Raw genomic sequence first — 13,924 nt, forward strand, 5'->3', positions numbered from 1 at the left:
GTGGTATCAGGCTGTAAACACAACATTGACATATTATCACATTATAAAGCTGCTGTGGTGAACGTGTTGGCAAACAGTTGCCTATTTACACATCCAGCAGAAATGGAGTCACATTAGCATTCATATGGGGTCATGCTTATATGTTTATAGGTAGTGTACAGTGTGTTTTTGAGTGGTTGTTTTTGCTGCAGACATCTGTCTGCTGCATCGTAAAAAACATTCGAGTGGTGACACTGAACAGTTTGCAGGCCATCAAACTGAAACAAAGACGCTAAAACACTGTAGAGCTGAGGGGAAGTGCAGAGCTGGCTCATAATTCAACTATGATTGACCCATTTCACTCACAAGTAATCATGTGATCCATTAATTATATACAAAATATTGATTATAACAGCTTTCAATAAAATAATAAGGTGTATAAATGCAATTAAATAAAAAAGCAACCTAACATGAGTTACAAAAACAAATATTTAAATTACTCTAATGTGCAGTATAAGATCATTATATTCACATTTGAATATTTTTAATGATTTAATGATATTTAGAACTTTAAGTATCTGTTTGTTTGTTCAAGAATGAATAACATATTGTTTAAGGTCACAAATTACCCCGATTTCCTTTAAATAAACTTGTCTGGGCTTAAAGTCAACATGTCTGTTCTGCTGCTGAGTTGCACACAAAGATTCAGTGGAGGAAGACCATGAGCACAGAGAAATACATTAAGAAGCAGCGCATGTGGAGTTAGAACAGAGGAGGAGGAGGTGAGTAATCTTACCATCGTCTCCTGATCCTGAGCCTGCATCTGTGGAGGAGAACAAACAGTTATTAACCAGAGGCTCACACAGCCACAGACATAAGCTGAATAAGCGTGTGCGTCTGCATATGTAAGTGTGTCTCTAGGCCGATGTGAATATCTGCTTGTGAGTGTATTAGGGCTGTACCGAAAGACATTTTAAAAAAAATATATATATTCAAAGCTTCTATTGAGATTTTCGAATGAAGCTTTGAATGTCTGCTGTCATATTTTATGACGTCATCACCCTAAAAAAAAAAAAGTCCTCGAAGAAAATCGTCATTTTGAATAAAGTGATTCATCAGATTAAATTAGTCTCTTTTTTTTTATCAAATCAACATTCTACAATGAATATAACTCCTCAGTTTCATCAACATAAATACATATGTGGTTATGTAAGGGATAACTGCCGCACTTGCATCGCCCTGAAGGGGTTTCTCTCACAACAATGACCCGCTAGCTGTACATTATCCCGCTTATTACACGGCTACTTACTGAAGAAATCAATAATTTGACACAAAAACGGTCCGCCAGAGTCCATAGCAACGGTCTGTTATACATAGCAACGGTCTGATATAAAGAAATAACAGTCCGTAGAATGCCTGGATTGACCAATCAGAATCAGAAAGTATTCAACAAGCTGTGTAATAAATAAATGTAATTTATGGTGCTGTTAGATTGCTGCTAGACCCCCCCTGTTAATGCAGGTGTGTGCCTCCCTTTGTGTGCGTCAAGCAGGAGAGTAAACTGCAGTGATGTTATTTTTTAAAGGCTAAACGCCAACAAATATGGATTGAAGCAGAATATTTCATTAGATAAAAACATGTTGTAAATTTTAGAAACGATAACATCTATCTTTTTTCAATAAATATTGACTATTGGACTTATAGTAATAATATTAGTGTAGCCTGATCTTTATCTACAACTGTGCAGAAATACCAGGTTTAACCAGAATCAAGAAAGCAAAAAAAAAAAAAAGAAGCTGCGCAGCATTCAAATGTTGATTTAGAACTTGAATGTCAATGTTATGAATGAGGCTTCGAAGCTTCCAACTATTTGGTACAGCCGTGGAGTGTATGTGTGTGAAGAGTGAGACGCTGTGTGCGCTTGTGGGTGCATTTGAGCGAGACGAGATTTCTCTAAAGATGGTGCAGAAAGTGATACTGAGAGTCTGGTTCCAAAAAGAAAAAAAGTGCAGGGTGCCCTGGGGCTTTGAGCGTCATGCATCCCCTCCATTCTACAGCAGTACATTGATGATAACACCTCCAACTGTGGACCTTTCCTTGCTAGGACTGTGGAGAGACACTCTGTTTCCAGTTGTCAATGCGTTTGTGTGTCAGCGACTCCCTTCTCCATGGCTTTCACACTGAATCTGTGTAAAGCTCCCTCAAACACATTCAGCTTACTGAGACTGTTTAACAATATGGCTGTGAAAGGGATACTGATGAGCACTTCGAAGAACAGGCAGCGTGTAACTTGAGCCGCAGCATAAAGTGATGTGCTAAAATGCCCAGGGCCAGAGAGCAGACGCAGGGCCTCAGAGGACTGGAGGGGGATAATAGCTCAGCTCCATATGAATATCATGTGAGAAGGGTTTATAAGAAGAGGTGCACACACTAAAACATATGGAGTCTGACAAGTAAGCTGTGCTGATACTTTAATGACATGAGCTTTGGGTCGATAAAAATACATTTCAGACGGGATAACACCACGTCTCCAGGGTGATATTCTTTGAGGTCAGTGCAGCAGATGGTCAGTTGTGCCAAGGGAGAGTAACTCTCAAAGCACCCAGTCAAAGTGTGATTATAATTAGTGACGTGGGACCACCTCCAAAATGAAAGTAGACATGAATTATTTTACTGGCATATTTTTAAATTAAAATGACTGAAAACATTTTTTTTTCTCATTGTCAGATTTCTTTAATTGAATTATTCAGTCCCCTTACAGTTATTTGCAATCGCCAAGACACAAACACTGGTACTTGTTGCACAATTATTGAAACCACTAACTCGTGTAGCCTATATCTATTGGCCAAAACTGTCTACTTTACACTAAGTTTGAAATTCTATGGTTTTTCTACATTAGACACATCATTAAAAACTAAAAGCTTGTGTGTGTTGTTTGCTAAACACTGCCATTGAAATACTCAATTATCAATCACCTGCACCCAAAATGCATCTGTGAAAACACCTGTAACCAATTAGATCACTTAGAGCTTGAACACTATAAATAGGATTCCGGTTTGCTCTTTGGTGTGCACAACAATGGAGGCCAATTTTGGAGAGAGAGACAGAGGAAGAGGTAGACTGTATTTTGTTTACAGTACAATTCAGTGACTATGCTCTTGTCATCTTCAGATCTTCAAAGGAACTGTGTCTGATACTGTTATGAGTATATGAGTATTGAGAATGAACGAATGTATTTGTTTCCCCATTGCACTTGTGTTCACAGTATGCTACAAATGAGATGGATAATAGTGTTCTATGGAAAGGGCTATTTATTTGGTGTTTGTATGTGAAGTTGTGATGCAAAAATCCCATTTTTGGAAGACTTTATATGAATGAAGTCTCTTTTGCAAGAGACGTAAGATATGTAGTATTTTCTGCATATGTTTTTTTGTGTGTAGACTTTCGAGAAAGAGGACCCTGGTTTCAGAAATTACATTTACAGATTACGCGTTAATGCCACTAATTTCTTTGACGCATTACTGCAATCAATCTTTCGGAGGTTGTAGCGGGCTGTTTTAAAGCTAGATTTACGCTAAATTTTGACAAGGAAAAACTGGCCTGGCCATTTTCAAAAGAGTCCCTTGACCTGAAAATAGGTTCTATGGGTAGCCACGAGTCTCCCCTTTACAGACATGCCCACTTTATGATAATCACATGCAGTTTGGGGCAAGTCATAGTCCAGTCAGCACACTGACACACTGACAGCTGTTGTTGCCTGTTGGGCTGCAGTTTGCCATGTTATGATTGGAGCATATTGTTTTATGCTAAATGCAGTACCTGTGAGGGTTTATGGACAATATCTGTCATTGTTTTGTGTTGTTAATTGATTTCCAATAATAAATATATACAGTACATACATTTGCATAAAGCAGCATATTTGTCCATTCCCATGTTGATACGAGTATTAAATATTTGACAAATCTTCCTTTAAGGTACATTTTGAAGAGATAAAAAATGTACAATTCATTTGCGATTAACTATGGCCATCATGCGATTAATCGCGATTAAATATTGTAATCCATTGACAGCCCTAGTTAAATCCTATCTATACAATCTGGATACGAGACACATTTTAATGACAGGTGTAAAGGGGGTCTGTCAGCCAGTCTGAAGGTTATACTACCATATCAGCAGACCCACAGTGATAACGTAATGCACAGCACAGCAGACTAAGACCACTAGATTTTTTTCTTGATATATCATGACTTTATTCTATAATATTACGAATATATGTATATAACTCAGATATGTTTTGAATGTGCACTAAGTTTTGAGCAAAAATCTTTCTGAAACACATATGAGCTATTAAAGTCCAGGGGAGGAGTAAATCATGCCTACATGTGTGTTGACTCAGCAGAAATAACTTTCATATCTGAAAGAAATACAGAATGCCTGAAAGCCTTACTTCATTATATTCCATTATATTCCTTCACTTGCAGCCTGAATTTTGTATTTTTCTTTACATGAATTAAGACATTTGCATCATAAATTGTTACATGCAAATTTCCCCACTGTGGGACTAATAAAGGAATATCTTATCTTATCTTATAAAAAAACACCAGAATGCAGGAAATGAAGTGTTTGATGGTCAAAATAATCCCCCCATTGTTGAAATTAAACCTATATCTTCTTAATCAAATCTGTTATTTGGCATTCAATTACATGCTTTTTAAATGATTTAACACTGAATAATAATCAACATTACTATTCAGGGGAGGCAATTAGCCTACATTTTAATTGATGGGGGGGGGGAGGGGGGTGGTAATGGATCTGGATAATGGATACGGGGGCACTGGCACAACAAAAAAGGTTGAGAACAACTGTTTTGTTGGGTAACACTGAATGCAAATAGAAATTTTAACACGTTTGTTGTACATTTGTTTTCAAATGAACTCCACAGGGCACCTTTAATGTTGAAAAAAAAAATCTCCATGCACACCCTCTACAAAAACTGCCCTCCTCTGTCTTACCTCCTGTTAAATCTGCAGAATTTCAGTGACCTTGGTACATGTGGGACACTAAATGTGCAGTGTTTCATGAAAAGGCTTAGCTTGAAGGATCAGGCTGAAGTCAGAAGGGGTTCATGGGAGATCAATAAAAACCTTTAGTATCTGTACAAGGGCAGAGGTTTCAGGAGAAAAAGACTGGCATTAGAAAATAGAACAAAATGGCAAGGGAGATAGGCACAAGCCTGCTTTTCTGCCCGCTTGTCTGCCAAATGAAGGGTCACAAAGAGGAGATACCACACAATCTTATTTTGTGAGAGGCACTGAAGAGTGAGTAAGAGAGCAGAGGAGGAGTGCCAAGAGAAAAAATAGTTCCCCTCGTAGACAATAGATGATTGAGGTGATTTTTTTTCAGTCTTGGAGCGATTGATTAAAAGAGGGGAGAAGCAGATAGAAGAGAGGAACCTTCTATAGTAAACCTATTGTTCATTTTGTGATAAAACGCGCCAAATTCGGTACATATATATCTCAATATATTTAGAAGAAATCTGGATATTAGGCCATTGCAGACTGGCATTCTGATGACCATGGTAGCCATTTTCCAAAATGGCTGCCAGCGGTTACTGACAGAACACTTTGGCCATCCCCAAGCTGCTGTTTCCATGTTTTCAGCACCGCAAATGTTATTTACATACAAGTTAAAGTGAAAAAATATGTTTTATTACAATGTAAGGTAATAATAATTGAACCCCCCCGCCTCCATCCAAAGGAGAGAGGAGATCTTGGTACCTGGAGGCGCAAGGCAGGCGACCAGGGCGAGGCTGCCGCACCACACTTAGGTTAAGGTTCCAAATTGACACCAGATGGAAGTTGCAGCTCACATCAATGTCGGTCCAAATGTCATCACTTAATTTTATCCTATTGGACATTTGTGTCAAATTGTCATACTTAGCATATGAATTCTTGAGTTATGGCAAAAAAATTGTTTTGTGAGGTCACCTTGACGTTTGACCACCAAATTCTAATCAGTTCATCCTTGAGTCCAATGTTTCTGTTAGATATAATGGAATTCCCTCTAGGTGCTCCTGAGATATCTCGTTCACGAGAATGGGATGGACGTAAGGTCACAGTGACCTTTGACTACCAAAATCTAATTGATACATCCTTGAGTCCAAGTGGACGTTTGTGCCAAATTTGAAAAAATTCCCTCCAGGCGTTCCTGAGATATTGCATTCATGAGAATTGGATGGACGGACAGATGTACAAACGGACGAACGGACAATCATAATGCTTCTGGCCACGGCGCAGAGGTATAAAAACAATGTTTTCTCTAGTATCCACCATCTGAAAAAAGAATACTGGGAGAACTGTTTTTAGCAGGGTTACTAGGATCTAGAACATGTCCGCTATTGCATGTGGGTCCAATGATATAGCAAAGTTTGATCAACCGCTGGTGGCCATTTGAAATGTTTGCCGTTATGAGTTTGTGATGGCCCAATATCCAGTTTTGTTCCCAATTTATCGATCAACACATCTGCCAAATTTGGTGCAAAATGTTCAGTTGTTAATATATGCTGAGCTATGCCGCCCCACTACCAGTGGAACTGTAACCTTACTGTGCTGCTAACATCAGAGGCTATGCAGCATTGCACACAAACACACACACAGCACTACCTGCTTCCTGCTACATTCTTTACTGTGAAACCTTGTAATTTATGTTTTTTTTGTGATACACAAGCAGCACCACTTTCCATATTCTTTGTACAAAAACTTAAAATGCGTAAATGCATATATGCAGTATTCCTACACTCGCAAACACAACCCAGGTGCAATATTTCCAACAGCAACAAGAAGCATATTATTTCCTCACATTTTGTGATGTTGAACTGTGGCATGTGCAAATATGAATCTTCAGTGCACCTTTAAAAGGCTACAGTAGCTGTGTGGGGAGATATAGAGCAAGCTTTTGCACCTTTGAAATTATGTTCCATCAAAGCAGGACCAGATAGGAACATTTTCAGCTCAGTAGGAAACATGGGTTTTAATCTGCTGACCACAGGAGTTGGCAGATCCCAAGACTCTGCACGAATCTTTACTATCTTACTGACCAAATAGCTTTCTAGATAGAACACAGATCCCAAATTAAAATCTCAGTGGTGGACTGTCCAGCCATCACTATAATTTGCCATAATTGACTTTTCCTCCCTGATTGCCATTAGAGCTCACTTTTCAAAGCCCCAACCAGCCCAGTATCTAGGATTTATGTGCATACTGTATGTTTCTGGGATGTCACGAGCAACTTGGGGTTTAGTGTCTCCCTCAAGGACTCTTCAATGTGCAGACAGAGGCGGGGATCGAACCACCAACCTTCTGCTTAAGGGACGACCAGTCTACCCACTCGCCAACTGCTGCCCTATTGCCCTATTCACGATTGACGTCCATTGTCAACCTGCCATTTATGTAGCAAGGCAGAAAGTATGGGTGTGGAGGTGGTGGGGGTGAATGGGCATCACATACATGCAATTAATAATTAAGCACAAATATTAAAAACACTGGCATTTGGATGTAGTCCAGGATTTTGCAGAATCATCTAACACTAAAGTTCTAGTCTGGCGACAGGGTTGTCCCACTCCCAACTTAAAATGTCCTTCAGAAAGACCTTGAATCCCAGCTGCTCTGCAGCTCATCTTGACCTCTGACCTCCTTGGAGGCGAGCAAGCAAAAAGAAAATCTCCCTACAGATCAATAACGTATTAGACTATTAATTACTTAAAGTACTTAGAATTCAGATAGAATTTGCAACCAATTAGCACTGACAAGACCTGGGTTTTTTGTACACAGAGAATTAGTGGTGTATTGATGACTTCTCCTGTACTGTATGTGAGACACCATTACACTGATTCTCATTCAGCTCCTGGTCTACTGATAACCCGGAGTGTGCTTCTTAAATCATCATAAACATATGGCTCCTGTCATCTGTTGGTGCTCAGGGATTGCAGAGCGACAAAACGGTGATTAAGCATGTCATCAACATTTTAACAATGTGTCAATTAAACCTTCTCCCAACTCCCCGTTTGACTTCCTGGAAGTTATACTGTTGACATTTGTGAACTGAGTTGGAAAGTGCTATGTTAGCGCTTGCCTTAGCTAAACTCTCTCCTTTGGGGAAAATAAAGCGCTTGGTTTGTTTCACTTCGCCAGGCTAATGCTCCTCACTGCGCTGGGCTAGCACTTGATGTGATAGAAAAGTGGTACCATCCTGTGGTAATCAGCTCTCACTGGTTTTGTACCGCTGAGAGCACTTCCTGTTATCAGCCTCTAAATCAGAACTTCCTTATCTGTCGGTGACATGAAGGTAATAAAGACTAGAATGAGCTGGAACAAAGTGTAAAGTGTAAATTTGCTTCTTCGTCTGACAGATGTTTCACTGAAAAAGTCAATAATGGGCTAAAACAGCCCACTTTATAAGAAGGCACAACCCTAAGCCTCTGCAATATAATATTGCGCATGACGTGCACACTTTTCTACGGCAGCCATTACAAGATTTTGCTCGGAGACGACAAAACAGAAGGCTATGGTGTCGTGTTTGTCTATGCCTCAGTGTCGTCACTTAGCATGGAACTGGCACCTCAGCATGCCTCCTGTTTACTGTTTGGAATGACAGCCGACTCTAACGTCTGGCCTCTTGGCCTCAGCAGCATCCAAGAGGGTTGATGAGAGCACATGAAAGTGTCAGGTGGCTGTTTGGCTTGGTAAACACGAGAAGGATCCTGCGGGTCAGTCATGTACAGTAAACAACCTGGTAATGTGACAAGATGGGTCACAAGTACGTAAAAGGTTTCACATCAAATAGGGAACGTGAACAACTGGAGCCCTTCCTTATCAACTCCGGCTGAGGCCATATACACTGAAGTCTCTTAAACCCATTTTGATTCCAGGTCAGTTCTCAGTGGCTCACAATAGTGCCAGTTAATAACAATCTGTCCTAAAAATTAAAACCACAGGAGACAAAGGAGTCACTGGGAGAAGATGTCAACACTTCTGGCTACTACATCTATAAGCTGATTTAATATGAAGTATGTAAATCAGCTGTTTTCAGCTCTAAAAATGTGCACGACCTGCCCAGCACCAAACAGCAGAAAGACATAGTTAGCCGCTAAACTGGTGAACATAGTGGAGCATTTAGCAGCTCAAAAGACACATATGTCCTTCAGGAGTTGGTGGAGACCAAAACAGAGCTAAAAGATGAGAAAATGATTTATCAGGTGACTAGAAACACATCGTTAAATGAATGCTAATGTTGCTCTGCGTCTGCTGGAGTAGGGATGTCACAATACCAGAAATTTAGTAGTCGATTCCATTACCAGTGAAATTCCATGATTCTTGATACCATGGTAAAAAAAGAAAAAAAAGCCCAATAAATTCCACATACTTCAACATACATTATTACCGTTTACATACTGTTTTGTTTTTTTTCGAATTTCTTATTAATCTCTGATGATCCGCCTCAAGTTTCTCACCAAAAACTAAATTTTACAAGATAATATTTTGAACACATGATAATGTTATCCTTCAACCAATATTTTTACAGAATATATCTTGAACGCATCATCATGTAACTCAATGTAACCTCCGTACGTTAGCTCCGTTGTTTAGCCGAGCAGGACTGTGCTTCCCACCGGCTGCTAACAGGTAATGTTAACTAGCTCTCTTCCTACTGATTTCATCAAGAATTTGTTTTTTACAATGTGGCGTTGTCAGGGAAATTTTCAATCATCAATCATCCCTAGGACGACGGGGCGCCGTTAGCCTCGAGCCCTGATCCCCGGGACCTAAAACAAGTACTGTCACATTTTCAGAATTTTGGCATTGACTTGGTACCAAATCAGTTCTCGTGACATCCCATTTGCGAACATGTTAAGCATAATTACTTCATGAGGTAATGATTTAAGTATTAAAAGTGACTTAAAAGTGCGACAAAATAGAGAACACATTAACAGTGGAGGACTCCCTGTTTTTTGTTCCACTGATCCAATAATATGACGAGTGTTTCCCCCAGAGATGTCTGTTTCATGATGTTTCTCACCCTGGCAAGGAAAACAAGCATTGGCACTGGCAAGCTGACATATATCCATTACACTGTGTACTGTCGGCGCTAATGGGATTCTGGAAGATGGAAACGAAAAGGAGGACAGGGAGGGACCGAGAGAGAGAGGGGAGGGAACAAGTGAGAGAAAGAAGGTTTTGTGGCAGTACATGTGCAGCTTGGGTAAAGTAGTTTTGACGCTTGCATTCCTTACAATTAGCTACTTGTATCGCTGGTATTCGTGATATCTCTTAACATTTTCCACTGCTGCACTCATTTTGAGTTAGCTTAGCTGAGAGTATCAACTGAATGGCTAAGTGGTGAAGAGAGCAGAGAGGAAACACTTCAGAAGTAGCTGCCTGCCCTACTTTTCCACATGAAAGGTTTGTGTGTAACACTTGCTTATGTAAGAAAGCTCCCACACAGCAATCTCGTCATGTGTTTAACTTTCCAATGAAAAGGAATGTAAATTTAGATATCGAAATGATATCAACTATTCCATGACTTTAAATTGACTGTAATTAGAATGTTTTTTCCACCTGATATACAAAATCTGCTGTATAAGGTAGGGCTAGGACAATACGCCCATCTCCCGATTCAATACTATCACGATACTTGGGTGCCAATTCGATAAGTATTGCCATTTCTACAAGTATTGCGATTCCATATTACGATTTATTTTGATTTTTCTCACCTTTTGTTAGCTAGACCATGGGAAAAAGTTGAAACGGGACTTTTACTTTGGAAAATCTCTAAATTAATACAGTAAAAATATTTGATTTTCATCATGTATGTAGTCAGATGTTCTGAAGTCAAAGTCATTGTCAGGAGTGATTTTTTTTTTTTTCAGCAACCAAAAAAATCAAAGAACAAGGCAAAAGTGAGCATGGCTCACATACCCCCCCCCCACTCACTGCTTGACCCCTACTAAAGTAGGGACAAAAGTTTTGCCCTTTTGCAAAAATTTCAACAAATTTGGGCACTCTCATACCATCATACCAAATCAGAAGTTCCTAAATTATATAGTGTTAGCGGCAACGCTTCCAATACGATGAACCATTTCTGAAGACATCACCCCGGTGTGTCTGTTGATAGCGCAAGGAGGAGAGAGTCGGGTAGGAAAGAGCAACTCCTTCACCCCGCAGCATTTAAACAGCCTCTACATGCAGACTCAGACAGGGTAAAGACACAACCACAGCATCGGGGAGGTTTATAATGAAAGATGTGCAGCCTTATGCAGTCGTGGAGGACGCTGGATTTCAGCATATGATTAACATAACGTTACTTGATCCGCGCTATAATATTCCCTCTCGCTGACACTAAAGCAACACAGTAATTCCAGCAGCACAATCCCTGTAATGTGTTTTATATTTATTAATTATTTTTAAATAACACAGTGGCACAGAAATCCAACCGTATTCCTCCAAATACTGCCCTTTATGAGTGGAAAAACTAATCTCTCAATTAAGAGCTGATCATCAGGGAATTGAGACATATGTTAAACTGTTGTTGTTGTTTTTTAGTAAAGTTCTGGTTGAGCTTATGCTTCAATTTATGTTGATGGCCTTAGTCTATAATTACATCATATTTATATGAAAATAACAAAGCAACATTTTTTGTTTGCACTAATGACTGTAGAAGACCTATTCTTTCAGTTAAGATTTGTCAATGAAGAAGAGTTTATGTTCCTTATTTAAGCCATACTTCGCTTAAGGCAAACATTTGTTAACTTATTTTTGCCAAATAAATGAAAAGCATGTTGAAATCAGAACATGACCTCCTCGCTGTGACATAAATGTACCGAACCGAACCGAAAACCGTGACCCCAAAACCGTGATATGAACCCAACCGGGAACTTTGTGAACCGTTCCACCTCTAGTATTTTGTACATACAGTTCCCTTTGTTAACACCTTATTTTGAAAACCGGACGTTGTCACACGTGCATACTTCCGCTAACTTCTCCAAGTCCGTTGCTAGCTCTCCCATCAGCTCAGACAATGAAAGGGAAAACCTCAATAAATGAGTGGAAAAACATAATCATTCCCTAAATGAATAGAAGTTGGAGAAGTCAGAGTGACGTCTATTTGTTTAGTTTAATGTGCAGCGACATTCCAGAGTTGCAGTTTGATTGACATGCATCAGCGCACGTATTGTATCATTTACTTTTAGTATAAGAACAGCCTTTTGTCAAATAAGTACAAAAACAATATACTAAGTATATTATACTGCATACAATTAATATGCAGTATGGCACAGGGACACAGTGCCAGTCTATGCAAAATATGATTTCTGAGCAGGAGAAAAGCTTCATATCCAAAGACAATCACATGAAAGTTTTTAAAGAGAAAAGGCAGCACACTTTGTGCACATGTTTTCATTAGTTAGTCTTTAATTATTATTATTGCTTGTGTCTGGGCCACTGCTAAATTAATATTAAATTTAACACAAATTTCTGTAAAACATTTTTTTCAGCCTTTTATCATTTATTTGTTTGTCTCGAGGGTACATCAACAAAGTTCAATTTTTTTACGCTGTCACACCAAATTTAGCACAGCAACACAACCACACTAAAACTTGAAGTCACAAAATTACCCACAAATGTAGTATTCAAAGTTAAAACCACTGGGCTATACTTAGAAAACAGAGTGGGAGTCAGAATCCACTGAAATGAACATCCATTGGCCCGAGAGGGAGGGAAGTAGACGTGTTTACTGTGGCCTTGTTCTGGATAAATGGCAGAATAAAGTGTACATCTGAAGGGAACATGTGACGCTGAAGAGAGCATATACTGTCGTGGTTTGTTTGTCGGAAGACTGCACCACAAAAAACGTCCTTGTTTAAACCCTGCATTAACCTTTCAAAGGCACTGCTTGTTGCATGAAAGAAAGGGGTCTCTATCCTTTTCTCTTTCCAAATACACACAAATCCATATCACGCACACTGGCTTACACCATCACATGTCTTGCAAAGGACCTCGCACACAAGCCACAAACAAGCACACACTAGAGAAAGGCTGGACATTTCATGTGACACACAGTGCACTGTCCTGCCTACTGGCACACAGACACCACTTCTATTACTGCAGTAACATTTCCAACTCGCTCTCCACATGTTGCCTCTGCTGAGCTGTGCCCATTCAAGGGCCTTTTAATGGACTTCTGCCTGCTGCTTGTCACTGAGGGTAACTGAGTCAGCAACTGCTCAACTGGAGCCAGCAGCACTATCTTAGTCTAAGCAGTGATTCACATGTGCCTCAGAAACAGCCAATATCACCTTGCCTGTGGATTCACTCATTCACAACTAAACACATTATTCAGAACATGACTCAATTATTGTTAGATTTAGAGAGAACTCCTTTGTGGGCGTGAGGGAATGTTGGTTTTTTTACTGAGGTATTTGCTCATCCATTTGGATTAAACATATTACACGGGCCAAACATAATTACTAGGGCTGGGACGATCCACCTATCTCCCGATTCGATACTATCACGGTCCTTGGGTGCCGATTTGATGTGTATTGCGATTCAATATTACGATTTATTGCGATTTTTGTTAATTTTTTTAACTGTAGACCATGGGAAGAGGTTGAATGATACACTTCAAGGGACTTTTACTTTGGAAATTTTCTAAATTGATACAGTAAAAATGTTTGATTTCCAGCATGTATGTATTCAGAGATGTCCTGAAGTCAAACATATCAGTCATTGTCAGGAATTATTTATTAATACATTTCCCTCACAAATTAGTGGTATTTTCTTTTTAATGTATAAGGGACATGTAATGTTTTATAATTCTGGTGAATATAATTCAATCAATCTTATTTCCATAGATGTATTTTGTATAGTATGTACAGTTCCCTTTGTTAACACCT

The 13,924-nt window shown here is 39.3% G+C and overlaps 1 protein-coding gene across 2 annotated transcripts in view; it reads right to left on the minus strand.

Moving 5' to 3' along the window:
* Window positions 1–13,924, minus strand: part of tmeff2a (transmembrane protein with EGF-like and two follistatin-like domains 2a) — a 162,341-nt gene that overhangs the window by 80,407 nt on the left and 68,010 nt on the right. For both annotated transcript variants that reach the window (XM_074658194.1, XM_074658193.1), the window contains exon 4: window positions 776–802. In XM_074658194.1, the coding sequence (XP_074514295.1) occupies window positions 776–802 (27 nt within the window). The remainder of the gene's footprint in view (window positions 1–775; window positions 803–13,924) is intronic.

Source organism: Sebastes fasciatus, chromosome 14 (assembly GCF_043250625.1).
Source record: "Sebastes fasciatus isolate fSebFas1 chromosome 14, fSebFas1.pri, whole genome shotgun sequence".
Lineage (NCBI taxonomy): Eukaryota > Metazoa > Chordata > Actinopteri > Perciformes > Sebastidae > Sebastes > Sebastes fasciatus.